The 18341-nt window shown below is 55.1% G+C and overlaps 4 protein-coding genes across 11 annotated transcripts; 3 read left to right on the top strand and 1 right to left on the bottom strand.

The window, feature by feature from the left end:
- The first annotated feature begins 52 nt into the window (after positions 1-52).
- SYVN1 (synoviolin 1) lies at positions 53-7335 on the top strand. Of its 8 annotated transcripts, none has more exons than XM_016921219.4 (16): positions 53-170; positions 988-1136; positions 1354-1446; positions 1532-1684; positions 1826-1874; positions 2255-2358; positions 3010-3136; positions 3233-3332; positions 3409-3474; positions 3570-3686; positions 3783-3946; positions 4227-4355; positions 4436-4612; positions 4699-4885; positions 5900-6051; positions 6126-7335. In XM_016921219.4, exons 2-16 carry the CDS (start codon positions 1005-1007, stop codon positions 6230-6232), a joined length of 1857 nt encoding a protein of 618 aa, XP_016776708.2. In that variant the 5' UTR covers positions 53-170; positions 988-1004; the 3' UTR covers positions 6233-7335. The 8 variants fall into 8 exon arrangements, with proteins under 8 accessions (XP_016776708.2, XP_016776704.3, XP_016776707.2 ...); XM_016921215.4 differs by having other exon boundaries at positions 5778-6051; XM_016921218.4 differs by having other exon boundaries at positions 4433-4612.
- On the bottom strand, positions 7248-12378 carry MRPL49 (mitochondrial ribosomal protein L49). Its single transcript, XM_001168645.6, has 4 exons — positions 12184-12378; positions 9962-10112; positions 9002-9126; positions 7248-8888 (listed from the first exon to the last, which is right to left on the bottom strand). The coding sequence occupies exons 1-4, from the start codon at positions 12259-12261 to the stop codon at positions 8742-8744; spliced, it is 501 nt and encodes a 166-aa protein (XP_001168645.1). The 5' UTR covers positions 12262-12378; the 3' UTR covers positions 7248-8741.
- FAU (FAU ubiquitin like and ribosomal protein S30 fusion) lies at positions 12362-13981 on the top strand. The gene is made up of 5 exons (XM_001168464.7): positions 12362-12518; positions 12790-12872; positions 12967-13111; positions 13575-13630; positions 13805-13981. Exons 2-5 carry the CDS (start codon positions 12798-12800, stop codon positions 13928-13930), a joined length of 402 nt encoding a protein of 133 aa, XP_001168464.1. The 5' UTR covers positions 12362-12518; positions 12790-12797; the 3' UTR covers positions 13931-13981.
- A 1010-nt stretch (positions 13982-14991) lies between these two features.
- On the top strand, positions 14992-18213 carry ZNHIT2 (zinc finger HIT-type containing 2). The gene has a single exon (XM_522056.9). It carries the CDS (start codon positions 16963-16965, stop codon positions 18172-18174), a length of 1212 nt encoding a protein of 403 aa, XP_522056.2. The 5' UTR covers positions 14992-16962; the 3' UTR covers positions 18175-18213.
- Positions 18214-18341: the final 128 nt, after the last annotated feature.

Below are 18341 nucleotides of genomic sequence, written 5' to 3'. Positions count from 1 at the left end.
GTGCGAGCCAGGGCAGGACGCACTTGGTACGACCCACGCCGCGCCCCGCGCCGCCGGAAGTGAGGTGTCTGACCCCCGAAGTTCCGGTTCGCAGGGGGTGGGGAGTGTTGTTAACCGGAGGGGCAGCCGCAGTCGCGCGGATTGAGCGGGCTCGCGGCGCTGGGTTCCTGGTGAGTGGGGCGAAGTCTGGCCCGAGTTGTGGTTGGGGTCGGGACCCGAACCTTCCCCTTGAGGTCTCCGGAGTCGGCGCGCCCCTCAGCCCCGCCGCACGCTTTCGGCCTGTCAGCTGGCTGGAGACCTCAGACGCCGGTGCGGCCGCTCTGCTCAAGCCTGGGCCCTGCCTGCGACGCCCGCAACTCCTGGTGCTCACAGGTGCGCGGCCGCGAGGGCGACCCGGCTCCTCCCGTCCCGCTGTTTTTGTGGTGCTCTGAGTTGACACTACTCCGGGGGTCGGGGGACCCCAGGATTCCAGGCTGACGTTCCCCGCCCGCTCCCGCAGGGCGGGCGTCCGAACTGCCCACCCTAACACAGCTGTCACCGGCGCTGTCGCCTGCCCAGCCTGCTACTCTCTGTGCCTTGGCTGCTCTCAGCCCTGGCTGCGCATTCCCGCCCCTGGAGCAGATTTCTGCTGTTGCCTCCCACCCCATCTTCTCCACCGGAGGGTCAGCGGTGCAGCTCCCCCTCCTCCAACATTGCAGCTTTTCCTCATCGCCTCCCTAGAGGAGGCGGCTTGGCAGGCAGCGTGGAAAGAGCCCTAGATTTGAAGCAAGACTGACCCAGGTTCCAGGCCTTGCGTCAGTGTGATCACTTAACCCCTTCGAGTCTTATTTGTAAAATGGGGTAGCGTAAGCTATTCTTTGTCTGATGATTTCGAGGGCGAAATGTGATTTTCCCCCCCACTTTCTCCTATTAATTGAGGCTGTGCCAGGCACCGGGCTATTTTGCACAGCATGAGCATCACATAAGTTATTTTCTTGCCCCATGCAGGTCTCCGGGCCAGGGCAATGTTCCGCACGGCAGTGATGATGGCGGCCAGCCTGGCGCTGACCGGGGCTGTGGTGGCTCACGCCTACTACCTCAAACACCAGTTCTACCCCACTGTGGTGTACCTGACCAAGTCCAGCCCCAGCATGGCAGTGAGTTCAGGGCTCAGGGAGGGAGGAACTCCCTGGGAGGGAAGGAGGAGTCTGCCTGGGCAAGGGGCGGGGCTAGAGGTCAGGTAAGTAGGGAAGTAGCCGCCAGCTGCCTAACTTTGAATAAACTGTGATGAGGATGTGGAGGATCCTGCATGATGAGTCCCAAGGAGAGGAAAGCAGAAAGTGACCTCAAACCATAGCCTCTCCCCACTCCTAGGTCCTGTACATCCAGGCCTTTGTCCTTGTCTTCCTTCTGGGCAAGGTGATGGGCAAGGTGTTCTTTGGGCAACTGAGGGCAGCAGAGATGGAGGTAAGATGTCGGCTGCCCCAAAGGTGAGGGCAGGGTGCTGGGAAAGAATGTTTGGTATCCACATTATTCCCTGCCTGGCCCCCAGCACCTTCTGGAACGTTCCTGGTACGCCGTCACAGAGACTTGTCTGGCCTTCACCGTTTTTCGGGATGACTTCAGCCCCCGCTTTGTTGCACTCTTCACTCTTCTTCTCTTCCTCAAATGTTTCCACTGGCTGGCTGAGGACCGTGTGGACTTTGTGAGTCAAGGCAGGGAGTTCTGGAGCAGGTGGAAGCCAGGGAGTAGCCAGCGGGCAGGCTTAAGGAGCAGGGAGGGCTAGGTTGAGGGTGTGGGGTGAGCCCCAGGCTTCCTGACAGGCCTCTTCTGTGCTCTGCCTCAGATGGAACGCAGCCCCAACATCTCCTGGCTCTTTCACTGCCGCATTGTCTGTGAGTGAGATTCAGGGGAGGGGAAGGGAGGACTGGAACGTGAACCGTGGACCTGTACTCCAGAGCACAGGCTACCCCCCACAGCTGTACAGGAAAGATAATTTAGGAAGTTAATTTGCATAGTCTCTGTGCTGTTCCACTCCAGGGCTTCTCAACTGCCTGGGCCCTCAGCCCTGTGCCTTCTCACCTGCAGCCTGGGCAGCCCCAACAACTCCCCCTCCCCCAGGAAGTTCCCAGAGGGCCAGGTTCAGTGGAGTGTGCCCACCTGACTAGATCGCTGGGGCCATGGTGGGCTTGAGGGTGGGGCTGTCCTAGAGCATTAAACAGCTGTTGGGCCCTGGGCTGACCCCCCCACCCTGCATGTGTGGGGGTCCCCACAGCTCTTATGTTCCTCCTGGGCATCCTGGACTTCCTCTTCGTCAGCCACGCCTATCACAGCATCCTGACCCGTGGGGCTTCTGTGCAGCTGGTGTTTGGCTTTGAGGTAAAACTGGCTTGGGAGGTTGAGAGGACAAGCCCGAGGTGACCCCACATGTGCCTTGAATAACCCAACAGACCCTTCCTCAGCACCTGCTATGTGGCCAACCTGTGCTGGCCACCAAGGGGCAGTGATCAGATATGGCTCCTGCCCTCCACACGCTCACTCCTAGGTGACTGGGGAGACGCACAAAGAGGCTAGGACAGAGGAGGAGCCCCAACCTGGGGCTCAGGAGAGGGTTCCTGGAGGCTCGTGCCGGAGCTAGCTGGTAATGGACAGGAGAGGATTAGTTCCATGGACAACTGGAGGCGTGTCCCTGGCAGAGAGAGAATGTGTTCAGTGACAACAGCTCATATTTGTTGAGTGCGAATTTCACACCAGGCCCTGTGCTGAGCTCCTGACCTGCATCTCTTATTCAGCAAGACAATACTGTTATAAAGGAACAGTTAATTATGTCATTTTATAGATAAGTAAACTGAGGTTCACTGAGTTGCCAAAAGTCACAGCTAGTAAGTGGAGGGGCTAGGAGGACCCTGGGTGTGTCTAGAGCCTGTGATTGTACCACTGCACCTGCTGTGCAGAGGCCTTGGGGAGCAATGTGGGTGCAGCAAGGGGGAGCTATGTGTTTACATCCTCCTCGTCCCCCTCTCCCTTCAGTATGCCATCCTGATGACGATGGTGCTCACCATCTTCATCAAGTATGTGCTGCACTCCGTGGACCTCCAGAGTGAGAACCCCTGGGACAACAAGGCTGTGTACATGCTCTACACAGAGCTGTTTACAGGTGAGAGGGGCCTGGGCCTCTCCTGATCTGGACCAGCATCCTCCACTCTGCCTCCTGGCCCTGTGACCTGCTGCTTTCTGCATCCCCTCCCCTCAGGCTTCATCAAGGTTCTGCTGTACATGGCCTTCATGACCATCATGATCAAGGTGCACACCTTCCCACTCTTTGCCATCCGGCCCATGTACCTGGCCATGAGGTGAGCCCGGCCCTGTCCCCCGATCCTCCTGACCTGATCCTGTCCCTTCTCCTGCTTTCACTGACTGTCCTTTCAGACAGTTCAAGAAAGCTGTGACAGATGCCATCATGTCTCGCCGAGCTATCCGCAACATGAACACCCTGTAAGTAGGCTTGTCATGGCTGCTGTCCCAAGCTCGGTTCTGGGTCCCTCTGCTTCTAGCTCTGGACCTGATACAGCCCCTGTCATCCTAACCAGGTATCCAGATGCCACCCCAGAGGAGCTCCAGGCAATGGACAATGTCTGCATCATCTGTCGAGAAGAGATGGTGACTGGTGCCAAGAGACTGCCCTGCAACCACATTTTCCATACCAGGTGGGAGGGGCCCTGGGGAGCCTGCACAGCAGGGCACAGGCCCCAGAAGGCAGGCCCCTAGGGACCTGCTGACCTCTGCGTGGCCTTGACCCGCAGCTGCCTGCGCTCCTGGTTCCAGCGGCAGCAGACCTGCCCCACCTGCCGTATGGATGTCCTTCGTGCATCGCTGCCAGCGCAGTCACCACCACCCCCGGAGCCTGCGGATCAGGGGCCACCCCCTGCCCCCCACCCCCCACCACTCTTGCCTCAGCCCCCCAACTGTGAGTATCCCCTTGTCTGGCCACCCGGCATACCACTGGATACTTGCCCTGGGCTGGATGTGGAAGATGCTGGGAAATTGGAGAGTCCCTGCCCTCCAGAATCTCAGTCTGGGCCAGGGAGGGATTAAAAGATGAGAAATAGATGCTTGCAGTCAGTGTGACCAGTGCTGGGCTGAGGGCCTGTGGGAATAGGACAGAGCTCTCAATAGCCAGGCCCCCTGCCTGGGAGTTGGGTCTGTGTCCATTTGGCCCTTTCCTTACCTCCGTCTTCTCTGTGCAGTCCCCCAGGGCCTCCTGCCTCCTTTTCCTCCAGGCATGTTCCCACTGTGGCCCCCCATGGGCCCCTTTCCACCTGTCCCGCCTCCCCCCAGCTCAGGAGAGGCTGTGGCTCCTCCATCCACCAGTGCAGGTGAGCCTTTGGGTACTGTGACAGCCAGGGGGTGGCAGGGATGGAACACTCACTGACTTCTTGTTCCTGCTCTTCAGCAGCCCTTTCTCGGCCCAGTGGAGCAGCTACAACCACAGCTGCTGGCACCAGTGCTGCTGCTGCTTCTGCTTCTGCCACAGCATCTGGCCCAGGCTCTGGCTCTGCCCCAGAGGCTGGCCCTGCCCCTGGTTTCCCCTTCCCTCCTCCCTGGATGGGTATGCCCCTGCCTCCACCCTTTGGTAAGCTGGGCCACTCTCTGGGTTCTTCTTGGGGGTGAGGTTGGTGTCTGGCCCCAGCAGCCCAGACTGAGCCTCTCTCTCTCCAGCCTTCCCCCCAATGCCCGTGCCCCCTGCGGGCTTTGCTGGGCTGACCCCAGAGGAGCTACGAGCTCTGGAGGGCCATGAGCGGCAGCACCTGGAGGCCCGGCTGCAGAGCCTGCGTAACATCCACACATTGCTGGACGCCGCCATGCTGCAGATCAACCAGTACCTCACCGTGCTGGCCTCCTTGGGGTGTGTCTGTACAGGGGAAGCAGAGTGGGTTTGGTGGGTCAGGAGTGGAGCTGCCAAGAGGTCCCCAGCAGTGGTTCTTGGCCTTTGACACCTGCCAATTCAGGCTGCCTATCTACAGGTCCACCAAGGGTCTCCAGGAGTTCTTGGTAACTCCTGGTGCCTTTATTTCCCACTCCAGAAAGCATGTCTGGATCTAAGTAGGAGTGATGTTTATTCGAGAGCTGACTTTAGATCTTATTCCTTTTTATTTTTCTAAAGTCAAATTATTCAGAATTTGCAGTGCTTTAGTTCATCACATGATATTCTTCTGAGATGTGGTGACACTTAGATTGGCAATTGCTGCCCCCAAACTGAGGGAGCGAATAATAGGAAGTCACTTGGAGCCATCCTGGCCCAAGTTCAAGCGCTGGTCCCATCACTCATTTTTGACCTCTCATTAGTTGAATAAAGGGGTCTTAATTCATATTCATAAGTGATGTGTACTGCCAGATACACACCTATAATCAGCACTTTGGAAGGCTGAGGCAGGAGGATTGTTTGAGCCTAGGAATTTGAGGGTGCAGTGAGCTATGATTGTGCCACTAAATTCCAGCTTTGGTGACAGAGCCGAGACGCTGTCTTTTAAAAAAGTGACATGTACATAATGCCTGGCATCTAGCAGTGACAGCACAGGCTTGGAGAGGAACTTGAGTCCAAGGCTTGAGCATTGTGGCTTATTGAGTGAGTCCCCTATAAGGTGCCTGACTCCCCAGGGTGGAGACTGCAGGGTAAGAGTGAACAGGTCAACAGTCCCTGCCTGCAAGCACCTTACAGCTAAGGGATAGAATCATTTGGCCCTTGAGTCCAGTCACCCTGTCTGAGTTCATTCAGCATGTTCACTTGTGTTTGCCAGGCACTGGGGCCACAAGGGCACATCATTCTATACTCTGTTCTGCAAGGCTCACCAAGGGCAGGAGAATCTGCCCAACCTTGGATGCCAAGGCCAGGCCCGCCTCTCGTCCCTTCTCTTCCCAGGCCCCCCCGGCCTGCCACTTCAGTCAACTCCACTGAGGAGACTGCCACTACAGTTGTTGCTGCTGCCTCCTCCACCAGCATCCCTAGCTCAGAGGCCACGACCCCAACCCCAGGAGCCTCCCCACCAGCCCCTGAAATGGAAAGGCCTCCAGGTAGGTGTGATTGGCCTCCAGCCGGGGGAGCAGGGAACTTCTCTAGGTTCCACTTCCAGTCTCTCTGTCCCCAGCTCCTGAGTCAGTGGGCACAGAGGAGATGCCTGAGGATGGAGAGCCCGATGCAGCAGAGCTCCGCCGGCGCCGCCTGCAGAAGCTGGAGTCTCCTGTTGCCCACTGACACTGCCCCAGCCCAGCCCCAGCCCCTGCTCTTTTGAGCAGCCCTCGCTGGAACATGTCCTGCCACCAAGTGCCAGCTCCCTCTCTGTCTGCACCAGGGAGTAGTACCCCCAGCTCTGAGAAAGAGGCGGCATCCCCTAGGCCAAGTGGAAAGAGGCTGGGGTTCCCATTTGACTCCAGTCCCAGGCAGCCATGGGGATCTCGGGTCAGTTCCAGCCTTCCTCTCCAACTCTTCAGCCCTGTGTTCTGCTGGGGCCATGAAGGCAGAAGGTTTAGCCTCTGAGAAGCCCTCTTCTTCCCCCACCCCTTTCCAGGAGAAGGGGCTGCCCCTCCAAGCCCTACTTGTATGTGCGGAGTCACACTGCAGTGCCGAACAGTATTAGCTCCCGTTCCCAAGTGTGGACTCCAGAGGGGCTGGAGGCAAGCTATGAACTTGCTCGCTGGCCCACCCCTAAGACTGGTACCCATTTCCTTTTCTTACCCTGATCTCCCCAGAAGCCTCTTGTGGTGGTGGCTGTGCCCCCTATGCCCTGTGGCATTTCTGCGTCTTACTGGCAACCACACAACTCAGGGAAAGGAATGCCTGGGAGTGGGGGTGCAGGCGGGCAGCACTGAGGGACCCTGCCCCGCCCCTCCCCCCAGGCCCCTTTCCCCTGCAGCTTCTCAAGTGAGACTGACCTGTCTCACCCAGCAGCCACTGCCCAGCCGCACTCCAGGCAAGGGCCAGTGCGCCTGCTCCTGACCACTGCAATCCCAGCGCCCAAGGAAGGCCACTTCTCAACTGGCAGAACCTCTGAAGTTTAGAATTGGAATTACTTCCTTACTAGTGTCTTTTGGCTTAAATTTTGTCTTTTGAAGTTGAATGCTTAATCCCGGGAAAGAGGAACAGGAGTGCCAGACTCCTGGTCTTTACAGTTTAGAAAAGGCTCTGTGCCAAGGAGGGACCACAGGAGCTGGGACCTGCCTGCCCCTGTCTTTTCCCCTTGGTTTTGTGTTACAAGAGTTGTTGGAGACAGTTTCAGATGATTATTTAATTTGTAAATATTGTACAAATTTTAATAGCTTAAATTGTATATACAGCCAAATAAAAACTTGCATTAACAATTGGTGGGGTTTGTGTCACAGAATCGATCAAATCAGTGTCGGGCTCCTTGCTGTGGCTGTACACTTGAAAATGGAATGGAATCTCCAGGAGTGAGGGTTTCCATGGAAGCCAGCACTATCCTTGGGGACACCACTGACCATTAACAGATTAGGAAGATGTGCCCATTTTACACACAGAGAAGCAGCCCAGAGTTCAGTGCCCTGCTTCAGGGCAGAGACCAAGTTGGGGAGTCAGGAACTGAAAGCTGTCTTAGCCAGTTTGGGGGTAGGGTGGGGTCTCAGGCCTTTGGCCCCTGTGACTCCAAGTATAAGGCATATATGAAGGCTAGTGAGCTGGGGTTGGGATGGGATGGCAGGGTGAAAGGTCAGCATATTCCTGCCTGCAAACCCCTCCCCAGCCTTGATTGCAGGTCAGGAGGCTGCGGGGGGATGTCCCTATGCTGGCTGTGAGTTCCCAGCCACTCCCTTGTGGTCAGGCCAGCAAGTCTGGTCTGCAATGGAACAGTGACCAAGAACGTGCCTCCTACCTCTCTATCAGAGCCCGGGGCTAACGTGGGCACTCTGTGCCCCAGTGCCAGCACTGTACTTTGAACAGAAGATCTCCAAGACCCATGCCCGAGTCATCTGTGTTCTCCATAACCTGCACCAAACAAGATCTGGCCTAGAGCAAAGGCTTGGGGATATTTGCAACAGTGAGCTTTGGAGGGCCAAGGAAACAAAGTGCCCAGTGGCTCTGCCCTGTGCTACCTTCCCCTAAACTGGGGTTGGGCTACTGCTTCCACCAAATAACAACTAGAATTTGAATTGCTGAGCCCAAGGAAAGAAAAACAAAACAGGCCAAGGTGGACCAGGCACGTGGCTCATGCCTATAATCCCAACGCTTTGGGAGGCCAAGGTGGGCGGATCACTTCGAGTCAGGAGTTTGAGACCAGCCTGGCCAACATGGTGAAACCCCATCTCTACTAAAAATACAAAAATTAGCAGGCTGTGGTGGTGGGCGCCTGTAATCCCAGCTACTCAAGAGGCTGAGGCAGGAGAATCCCTTGATCCCAGAGGTGGAAGTTGCAGTGAGCCAAGATCATGCCACTGCACTCCACCCTGGGCAACAGAGTGAGACTCCGTCTCAGAAAACAAAAAAGAACAGGCCAAGATAGGAGGGAGAGAAAGCTGCTGACGCCCCCCATTAGCCTGGTGATCCCTATTTGGTCTCCCACATTAGGCACTCTCCCCCAGCATGTACATAGAGTTGTTTTCTCCTTTATGCAAGCAAGGCCTGACCCCAAAGTCCTTTAGCCCTAGTTTCTGTATCCCCTGTCTCAGGGGCTCCAACACCCACCTCCCTCCTCCTGAGGCCCCCTAGACTTGATCCACAGGGCATGCTGACATGCAGGCTGCTCGGCTGGGCCTCAGAAGCCTTTCTCCAAGAGCCAGGCTTTAAGCTCCTGGTCAAAGTAGCCCTTGATCCGTAGGGTACCTGTCACCTCATTGACCTGGGTGACGGGTGTCTTCCCCAGCAGCGGGCTCAGAAAATCTTCCACATCTTTCTGCAGGGCCTGGGGAAAGATGACAAATCAGGTCAGGCCAAGAGTCCCTTCCCTTGAAAAGACTCCTGTCCCTTCAGCCCTGAAAGGGTCAGGCCCAGTCCCAGACCCACCCACCCACTTACCCAGATGTCCCCTTCCACTTTCCGGATCACAGTCATCTGCCGGTTGCTATGCGTGATGTCCTTGTAGACGGGGATGTTGTGCATCCGAGAACGTCGTACAAAGTAAGGCAGGTTGGGTGGGGGGTCTGCAACAGGGAAAGACACTGTTAAATCAACTCTTCCTACGTGCCATCCCACCTCAGCCAAGGCCCTTGCTCTCAGTCTGCAGAGGGCCAGTGCACCCAGCTGGACCAAGCCACCTCCAGACTTTAGGTCAGGGGGTCTCCTCTTTCCTTCAGCTTGGAGTCAGGACCAAATTGTTCACCCTGGTACCCTAAGGCCCCACACAAGGCCTGGCACTAAGTAGGTGCTCAAGAAAAAATGAAATCAGGGACATGCCTCCCTGGATCTTTGGGTCCCCCTCTAGGCCAACCCTTGCCCTCCTCCACTGGGTCAGGGAGGCCGAAATCAATCTCTGGAACAAAGAGATTGGGATTTGCAAGCACTGAGCACCTACCATATGCTGGGCTCTGCACTAAGGGCTCTATGTACTGAGCAAATTATCTCCATTTTGCTAAAACAGGTTGGGTCAAGCTAAGTGACTAATTCAAGATAACGTCAACAGTAAATAAAGCCAAATTCAAACCCAGAACTGCCTGACTCCAAGCTGTGTTCTTAATTACAGTACATAGTCTGCTGGGGGGAAAGAAGGTCCAAGCTCTTGGGTTTTCTCTCTGTTGTTTACTTTCCCCCATATGGGGAAGACCTGATCTCAATAGTGTGGATGGATGAGTACCAGTGAACAACAGAAGGCTCCACTCCTCGGCTCTTCCTTGGGCATGAGACAGATGTAACCCAGAGGGATTGCAAAACGAGTCCTGAACCCACTGGAGAGTCCAGAGCCCCATGGGGGAGGCCAACCTCTGGGGAGGAGGTGATGCTCCGTGAAGCTTTCAAATCATCCCTAACCACCCAGCTCACCTCTGGGAGGCTGCCAGCCACTAGGGGTAGGATAATGTTCATGCTTTGGGGGATCTGGGATCCTGGTAGCCGGTAACAGGCGCTCCACAAACTGATATTCATCCACAGACTCCACAAACCTGGGGTAATCTGGAGGGCCCTGGGTCTGGCTCTGAAGCAAAACAAAAATCCCATTTCTCCATTAGCCTACCCAACACAGGATGGCATAACTTCAGTAAGTAGAGAATGGAAACATTACAGGCAGAGAGAATGACATAAATAAAAGGCTGGGCGACGGTGTGAAAGCTATCAGAATCAAAATGGAGTGAGTCACTTGGGTTAAAAATCCCAACAAATAGAGCTAGGGAGGGCCACGAAGAGAGAGTTCTTGGGCACAAATACTTAATAACAAGAACTACCACAAAAGACTGCAAAAACCACAGCCTTGCACAAAGGCCACTTCAACCTTACACAAAAAAATATTTCTGGCTGGGCAAGGTGGCTCACGCCTGTAATCCCAGCACTTTGGAGGCTGAGGCAGGAGGATCATCTAAGGTCAGGAGTTCAACACCAGCCTGGCCAACATGGCGAAACCCCGTCTCTACTGAAAATACAAAAATTAGCCGGGCATGGTGGTGCATGCCTGTAATCCCAGCTACTTGGGAGGCTGAGGCAGGAGAATTGCTTGAACCCAGGAGGTGGAGGTTGCAGTGAGCTAAGATCGCACCATTGCACTCCAGCCTGGGTGACAGAGCGACGAGACTCTCTCAAACAAAACAAAACAAATTCCTGCAAGGCCATCTGTCCAACAACTGCCTGTCCAATCTTGAACTGGCACCACCCATGTTATTCATCCTTGTAGCCAAGGATAACTATCTCAAAACAATTATGTAATACTCATTTTTCCTTTCCTTTATTTATTTTTATTATTTTTTTAGATAGAGTCTCACTCTGTCACCTAGGCTGGAGTGCAGTGGTGTGATCTCGGCTCACTGCAACCTCCGCCTCCCAAGTTCAAGCAAGTCTCCTACCTCAACCTCCCAAGTAGCTGGGACTACAGGCACACGCCATCACACCCGGCTAATTTTTCTATTTTTTGTAGAGACGGGTTTCACCATGTTGGCCAGGCTTGTCTCAAACTCCTGACTCCAGGTGACCTACGCGCCTTGGCCTCCCAAAGTGCTGGGATTACAGGCGTGAGCCACCGTGCCTGGCCCATTTTTCTGTTAAAAACCTTTGTCTTCTTTTACCTCCCTGATAAGCACATAGTCTATACCCATTCCCGAATAAATATCCTTTTCTTTTAGAGTCTGTTATTTAGATTGACATAAGATAGCACCAGTCTTTGGTTTTCCATGGTGCAGGGTACAGATGGGATGGAAAGGAGGCTCAGGTACTCTGAATGGTCTGCCTCTCAGGATTTCTGTGGGATTCAAAAGAGTATATGTTCACTTCTGAAAAGTCAATCAAGCCTTTGGAAACTTAAGGCTTAACTTTCTGTCTCGGTTTTAGAAATAGATATTATTATATTGGCAGCGTGGCCTTGTTTGTACCTCCATGATTGCCTGGCTGGCCTTGCTAACCTAATCACATCTGTGACGGCATATAGTGATGTTTAATCTTATGATTGCCTTAAGAATTAAGGCAATCAGCCGGGCTCGGCGGCTCTTGCCTGTAATCCCAGCACTTTGGGAGGCCGAGGCGGGCGGATCACGAGGTCAGAAGATCCAGTCCATCCTGGCTAACAAGGTGAAACCCCGTCTCTACTAAAAATACAAAAAATTAGCCGGGCATGGTGGCGGGAGCCTGTAGTCCCAGCTACAAGGGAGGCTGAGGCAGGAGGATGGCGTGAATCCGGGAGGCGGAGCTTGCAGTGGGCCGAGATCGCGCCACTGCCCTCCAGCCTGGGCGACAGAGCGAGACTCCGTCTCAAAAAAAAAAAAAAAAGAATTAAGGCAATCATAATTCCCCACGCACACTCATATGCTAGGACCCCGCCCCTTACCTGAAACGTTGTGGCTTATATAGACACTGCCAGGCACTGTGTGAAGTGCTCCCAAAGAGCACCCCAGTCTACCATTTTCCCTCTCGATTCTATATGTACACTCGGGACAAGTTCTCCTGATCGAAAACGGCAAAACTAAGGCCCCAAGTAGGAATGCCTTAGTTTTCGGGGTTAACAATGATTAACACTGAGCCTCACACCCACGCGATGCCCTCAGCTCCTCGCTCAGCGCTCTCACCAACAGCCGTAGCCCGCAGCCCCGCTGGACACCGGTTCTCCATCCCCGCAGCGTAGCCCGGAACATGGTAGCTGCCATCTTTACCTGCTACGCCAGCCTTCTGTGCGCGCAACTGTCTGGTCCCGCCCCCTCCTGCGCGAGCTGCCTGCCCAGGCAGGTTCGTCGGTGCGAGCGTAAAGGGGCGGAGCTAGGACTGCCTTGGGCGGTACAAATAGCAGGGAACCGCGCGGTCGCTCAGCAGTGACGTGACACGCAGCCTGCGGTCTGTACGGACGCGGCCTCGCTTCTTCCTCTTTCTCGACTCCATCTTCGCGGTAGCTGGGACCGCCGTTCAGGTAAGAATGGGGCCTTGGCTGGATCCGAAGGGCTTGTAGCAGGTTGGCTGCGGGGTCAGAAGGCGCGGAGGGAACCGAAGAACGGGGCCTGCTCTGTGGCCCTGCTCCAGTCCCTAGCCGAACTCCTTGGGAGGCCTGGCCTTCCCCACGTGAGCCGCCGCGACCACCTCCATCCCGTCGCGATCGTTTCTGGACCGCTTTCCACTCCCAAATCTCCTTTATCCCAGAGCATTTCTTGGCTTCTCTTACAAGCCGTCTTTTCTTTACTCAGTCGCCAATATGCAGCTCTTTGTCCGCGCCCAGGAGCTACACACCTTCGAGGTGACCGGCCAGGAAACGGTCGCCCAGATCAAGGTAAGGCTGCTTGGTGCGCCCTGGGTTCCATTTTCTTGTGCTCTTCACTCTCGCGGCCCGAGGGAACGCTTACGAGCCTTATCTTTCCCTGTAGGCTCATGTAGCCTCACTGGAGGGCATTGCCCCGGAAGATCAAGTCGTGCTTCTGGCAGGCGCGCCCCTGGAGGATGAGGCCACTCTGGGCCAGTGCGGGGTGGAGGCCCTGACTACCCTGGAAGTAGCAGGCCGCATGCTTGGAGGTGAGTGAGAGAGGAATGTTCTTTGAAGTACCGGTAAGCGTCTAGTGAGTGTGGGGTGCATAGTCCTGACAGCTGAGTGTCACACCTATGGTAATAGAGTACTTCTCACTGTCTTCAGTTCAGAGTGATTCTTCCTGTTTACATCCCTCATGTTGAACACAGACGTCCATGGGAGACTGAGCCAGAGTGTAGTTGTATTTCAGTCACATCACGAGATCCTAGTCTGGTTATCAGCTTCCACACTAAAATTAGGTCAGACCAGGGCCCCCAAAGTGCTCTATAAAATTAGAAGCTGGAAGATCCTGAAATGAAACTTAAGATTTCAAGGTCAAATATCTGCAACTTTGTTCTCATTACCTATTGGGCCCAGCTTCTCTTTAAAGGCTTGAATTGAGAAAAGAGGGGTTCTGCTGGGTGGCACCTTCTTGCTCTTACCTGCTGGTGCCTTCCTTTCCCACTACAGGTAAAGTCCATGGTTCCCTGGCCCGTGCTGGAAAAGTGAGAGGTCAGACTCCTAAGGTGAGTGAGAGTATTAGTGGTCATGGTGTTAGGACTTTTTTTCCTTTCACAGCTAAACCAAGTCCCTGGGCTCTTACTCGGTTTGCCTTCTCCCTCCCTGGAGATGAGCCTGAGGGAAGGGATGCTAGGTGTGGAAGACAGGAAACAGGACCTGATTAACCCTCCCTTCTCCAGGTGGCCAAACAGGAGAAGAAGAAGAAGAAGACAGGTCGGGCTAAGCGGCGGATGCAGTACAACCGGCGCTTTGTCAACGTTGTGCCCACCTTTGGCAAGAAGAAGGGCCCCAATGCCAACTCTTAAGTCTTTTGTAATTCTGGCTTTCTCTAATAAAAAAGCCACTTAGTTCAGTCATCGCATTGTTTCATCTTTATTTGCAAGGCCTCAGGGAGAGGTGTGCTTCTCGGGTTGGTGGTATGTCCCCTAGGAGAACAGTGAGGCAGAAAAGGCAGAAGCCCTTGGTATGGGGGGAAGAAATGGTAAACTACAAGAGAAATTTCCTGTGAAGAAACAGCTACAGATCCTGGGGGGCTTCAGATGTAAAATTGGGGTTATTCCCTATCCTAAGTAACTTGATCAATCCCCCCAGGTCATTCTTTTTCATCTTCTAAACAGAGAAGGTAGCAGGAATCACTGTGGTGAGAGGTTTGTTATGGAGGCAGCAATAGAAGGGATGGGTGGGGGAAGAGGTTTGTATAGAAGGTGAACCTGGCCGTTCCCTGAACTTGGTACCAGCTGTGGCCTTAGAGTCCAGGGCAGGAATCTGGTCTGCCTTGGTTTTAGAAGTAAATATTATGTTGGGAGCATGGCCTCGTTTGTACCTCTGTGACTGCCTGGCTGGACTTGGTAACCTAATCACATCTGTGATTGGATATAGTGAGGTTTCAGTGTTCCCAAAAGTTGGGTTACCTCTGGGGCTGATTCAGGGTTCCCTTCTGGCAACTGAGCCTCCCAGCACTTCCGAACCCCACTTACTTATTCAGCTAAAGTTTCTGGACCTGCCAGTTCTTGAGAAATAGCATCCAACAGGGTAAAGCCCTTGGGCTGTGGACTTTGACTGCCTGAGTTTGGACCTTCTTTTTCTTCCTACTCCATTTACTGGGTGGCTGGCCTTTGAACTAACTACTAATTTAATCTCTGCCATCTCCAGGGCTGCTGTGAGGGTTAAAGGATGTAAATCAACATCTGGCTTACAGTGAGTGTGTGAATCTTGGCTATTTTTGTCTCTGTGGTGTTAAAGACATGCTTTCTGCCTTCTAGCAGTTTAGAAAGGGGGAGGATGTGGACAGATACAATAGCATCCCAGAGAGGGCCTCTTTTTTTGTTTTTCTTTTTTCTTTATTTTATTTTATTTTATTGAGACAGTCTCGCACCGTCGCCAGGCTGGAGTGCAGTGGCGCAATCCGAGCTCACTGCAACCTCAGCCTCCCGGGTTCACACCATTCTCCTGCCTCAGCCCCCTGAGTAGCTGGGACTACAGGCATGTGCCACCACGCCCAGCTAATTTTTGTATTTTTAGTAGACATGGGGTTTCCCCATGTTGGCAAGGATGGTCTCGATCTCTTGACCTCGTGATCGCCCACCTCGGCCTTCCAAAGTACTGGGATTACAACCATGAGCCACAGTGCCCGGCCTTTTCTTTTTTCTTTTTGAGACAAGGTCTCTCTGTCATCCAGGCTGGAGTGCAGTTGCACAATCATGGCTCACTGCAGCCGCCAATTCCTGGGCCCAGGTGATCCTACTCAGCCTCCAAAGTAGCTGAGGACTACAGGCATGCACCGCCACACCTGGCTAATTTTTTGTACTTTTTTGTAGAGACAGGGTTTTGCTATGTTGCCCAGGCTGGTCTTGAACTGGGCTCAAGTGATCCGCCCACCTTGGTCTCCCAAAGTGCTGAGATTACAGGCGTCAGCCACTGTGCCCAGCCGAGAGGGCCTGTTTAAATGACGTGAGTGAGACCTGAGATGAACCAGTCAAGTGATCAGGTAGGGGAATATTTCAAGCCTAGAGGACTGTGTGAAGATGGGGAAGAGGTGATGTCTAGGGCTGGGGGCAGATCCTGCAAGGCCTTGTCAGCCATGGAGAGGAGTTTGGGTTTGAGTCCAAGTGCAATGGAGAGTCGCAGAAGGGTTTTGAGTAACAGATGGATCTCATCTGACTTGTGATCTAATTTCTCTGGCAGGTTTTTCTGGAGGGCTGGCAAGAAAGTTAGGAAAAACACTTAATGTGTTGTCATCCACATGAGGGGTCAGGAAGCTTAGACCACCAGTAGTAGCAGGGATGCAAAGAACACTCACAGTTTGGTTCATCACACCCCCAACTCCACCACAAGCGTGAGCTCTATTAGAACAGGGACCCCCGGCTCCCTTTGATGTGCATTGTGTTCTTGGCACCTAGAATGGGGCCTGCACTTAATAAGATGGATGAATAGTGGTATTTAATGAGAAGATACTTAATGAAAAGAAGAGGCAGTTTTGGAGGAAAAAAATCAAATAGGAGCTCAGATATTTCTTAAATGCTGCTTTCTATTTATCTTTTTGAGGTGGAGTTTCTCTCTGTGGCCCAGGCTCGCAGGCTGGAGAGCGGTGGCGCGATCTCGGCTAACTGCAGCCTCCACCTCCCGGGTTCAAGCGATTCCCCTGCCTCAGCCTCAGGAGTAGCTGGGACTACAAGCACCCGTCCCCCACCCCCGGCTAATTTTGTATTCTTAGTAGAGACGGGGTTTCTCCATGTTGGTCAGGCTGGTCTCAAACTCCTGACCTCAGGTCATCTGCCCGCCTCGGCCTCCCAAAATGCTGGGATTACCGGCGTGACCCACCGTACCTGGCCCTAACTGTCCTTTTATTTGTCTGTGTCCCCTAGTGCATTTTATTTGTCTGTGTCCAGCGCAGGGATGCATCGCCTCCCGTAGGCTTGGCACAATTAGTGGCCCAGGGTAGGTGCCTAGTAAAGATGGATTTATGCCACAGCACATTGTAGTGCTAAAAAGAGAGGGTTTTCTCTTTAGATGATCGGGCCACGTTTTGGTGTGACCACTAGGGGGAGACGTGGCACCGGCGAAGCGCTCGCCAGACCCATTTTTTCGCTCCTTGCGTCATCGCACAGGGCGGGGCTCGTACCTGACGCCCGGCTTCTGGGCCTGCTCTCGCCCTACTAGGGAAAGGGGTGGGGCTCGGCTTTCGGGCGTGGGCGGAAATTGCCGAGAATCCTCGGAAGCTTTGCGAAAACACAGCGCGCCGTCGGCCGCGCTGCGAACCGGAAGTAATCGAAGAAGCCCCGGAAGTTTCGAACTACCACCGGCGTGCGTTCGCAGGTAGATCGCCGTGCCAGTTGCCATGGAGCCGGCCGGGCCCTGTGGCTTCTGCCCGGCGGGGGAGGTCCAGCCAGCGCGTTACACCTGCCCTCGCTGTAATGCGCCCTACTGCTCGCTGCGCTGCTACCGGACGCATGGCACCTGCGCAGAAAACTTCTACCGTGACCAGGTGTTGGGAGAGCTCCGCGGCCGCAGCGCTCCTCCCAGCCGCCTAGCAAGCGCCCTACGCCGGCTGCGTCAGCAACGCGAGACCGAGGACGAGCCTGGGGAAGCAGGCCTCAGCTCCGGCCCGGCGCCCAGCGGCCTATCGGGACTCTGGGAGCGGCTGGCGCCGGGCGAAAAAGCTGCCTTCGAGCGGCTGCTGAGCCGCGGTGAGGCCGGGCGGCTGCTGCCTCCATGGCGGCCGTGGTGGTGGAACCGCGGAGCCGGACCGCGGCTTCTGGAGGAGCTGGATAATGCCCCGGGTAGTGACGCCGCGGAGCTGGAGCCCGCCTCTGCGAGGACCCCGCCGGATTCTGTGAAAGATGCCTCCGCCGCGGAGCCCGCGGCCGCCGAGCGGGTTCTTGGAGATGTCCCGGGGGCCTGCACGCCCGTCGTACCCACCCGCATCCCCGCGATAGTCAGCCTGAGCCGCGGCCCAGTCTCGCCGCTCGTGCGCTTCCAGCTGCCCAATGTGCTGTTCGCCTACGCGCATACTCTCGCCCTGTATCACGGCGGTGACGACGCGCTGCTCTCTGACTTCTGTGCCACACTGCTCGGCGTTTCCGGAGCCCTGGGTGCCCAGCAAGTCTTCGCCTCTGCGGAAGAAGCCCTGCAGGCGGCAGCCCACGTGCTGGAAGCAGGCGAGCACCCGCCGGGGCCCCTGGGCACACGAGGGGCTATGCACGAGGTCGCCCGCATCCTGCTGGGCGAGGGCCCGACCAACCAGAAAGGCTACACGCTGGCAGCACTGGGGGACCTGGCACAGACCCTGGGCCGTGCCCGGAAACAGGCCGTGGCTAGAGAAGAGCGAGATCATCTTTACCGGGCCCGGAAAAAGTGCCAGTTCCTCCTGGCCTGGACCAACGAAAATGAGGCGGCCCTCACACCCCTGGCTCTAGACTGCGCCAGGGCTCACCAAGCCCATGCTGTGGCAGCCGAGGAGGTGGCCGCCCTCACTGGGGAGCTGGAGCGGCTTTGGGGAGGCCCCGTGCCACCTGCCCCAAGAACTCTCATTGAGGAGCTCCCTAGCTGAACGGGTTACCCTGGTCATTAATAAAGCTGTGACTGGTCAGCCCTGTTGCCTGTTTCTGAGGGATAGCTATTGTCCCACCAGACCCCAGATTCCTGGGCCCACAAGCCACTGCTCAGCTTCTCCCTGATCAGTGCTGACCCAGCCAGTCCTAGGGGAGAGAAGTGCAC

This window comes from Pan troglodytes, chromosome 9, assembly GCF_028858775.2.
Source record: "Pan troglodytes isolate AG18354 chromosome 9, NHGRI_mPanTro3-v2.0_pri, whole genome shotgun sequence".
NCBI lineage: Eukaryota > Metazoa > Chordata > Mammalia > Primates > Hominidae > Pan > Pan troglodytes.
The sequence above is the reverse complement of the archived record's forward strand: the minus strand, read 5'-3'. Positions and strand labels throughout refer to the sequence as shown.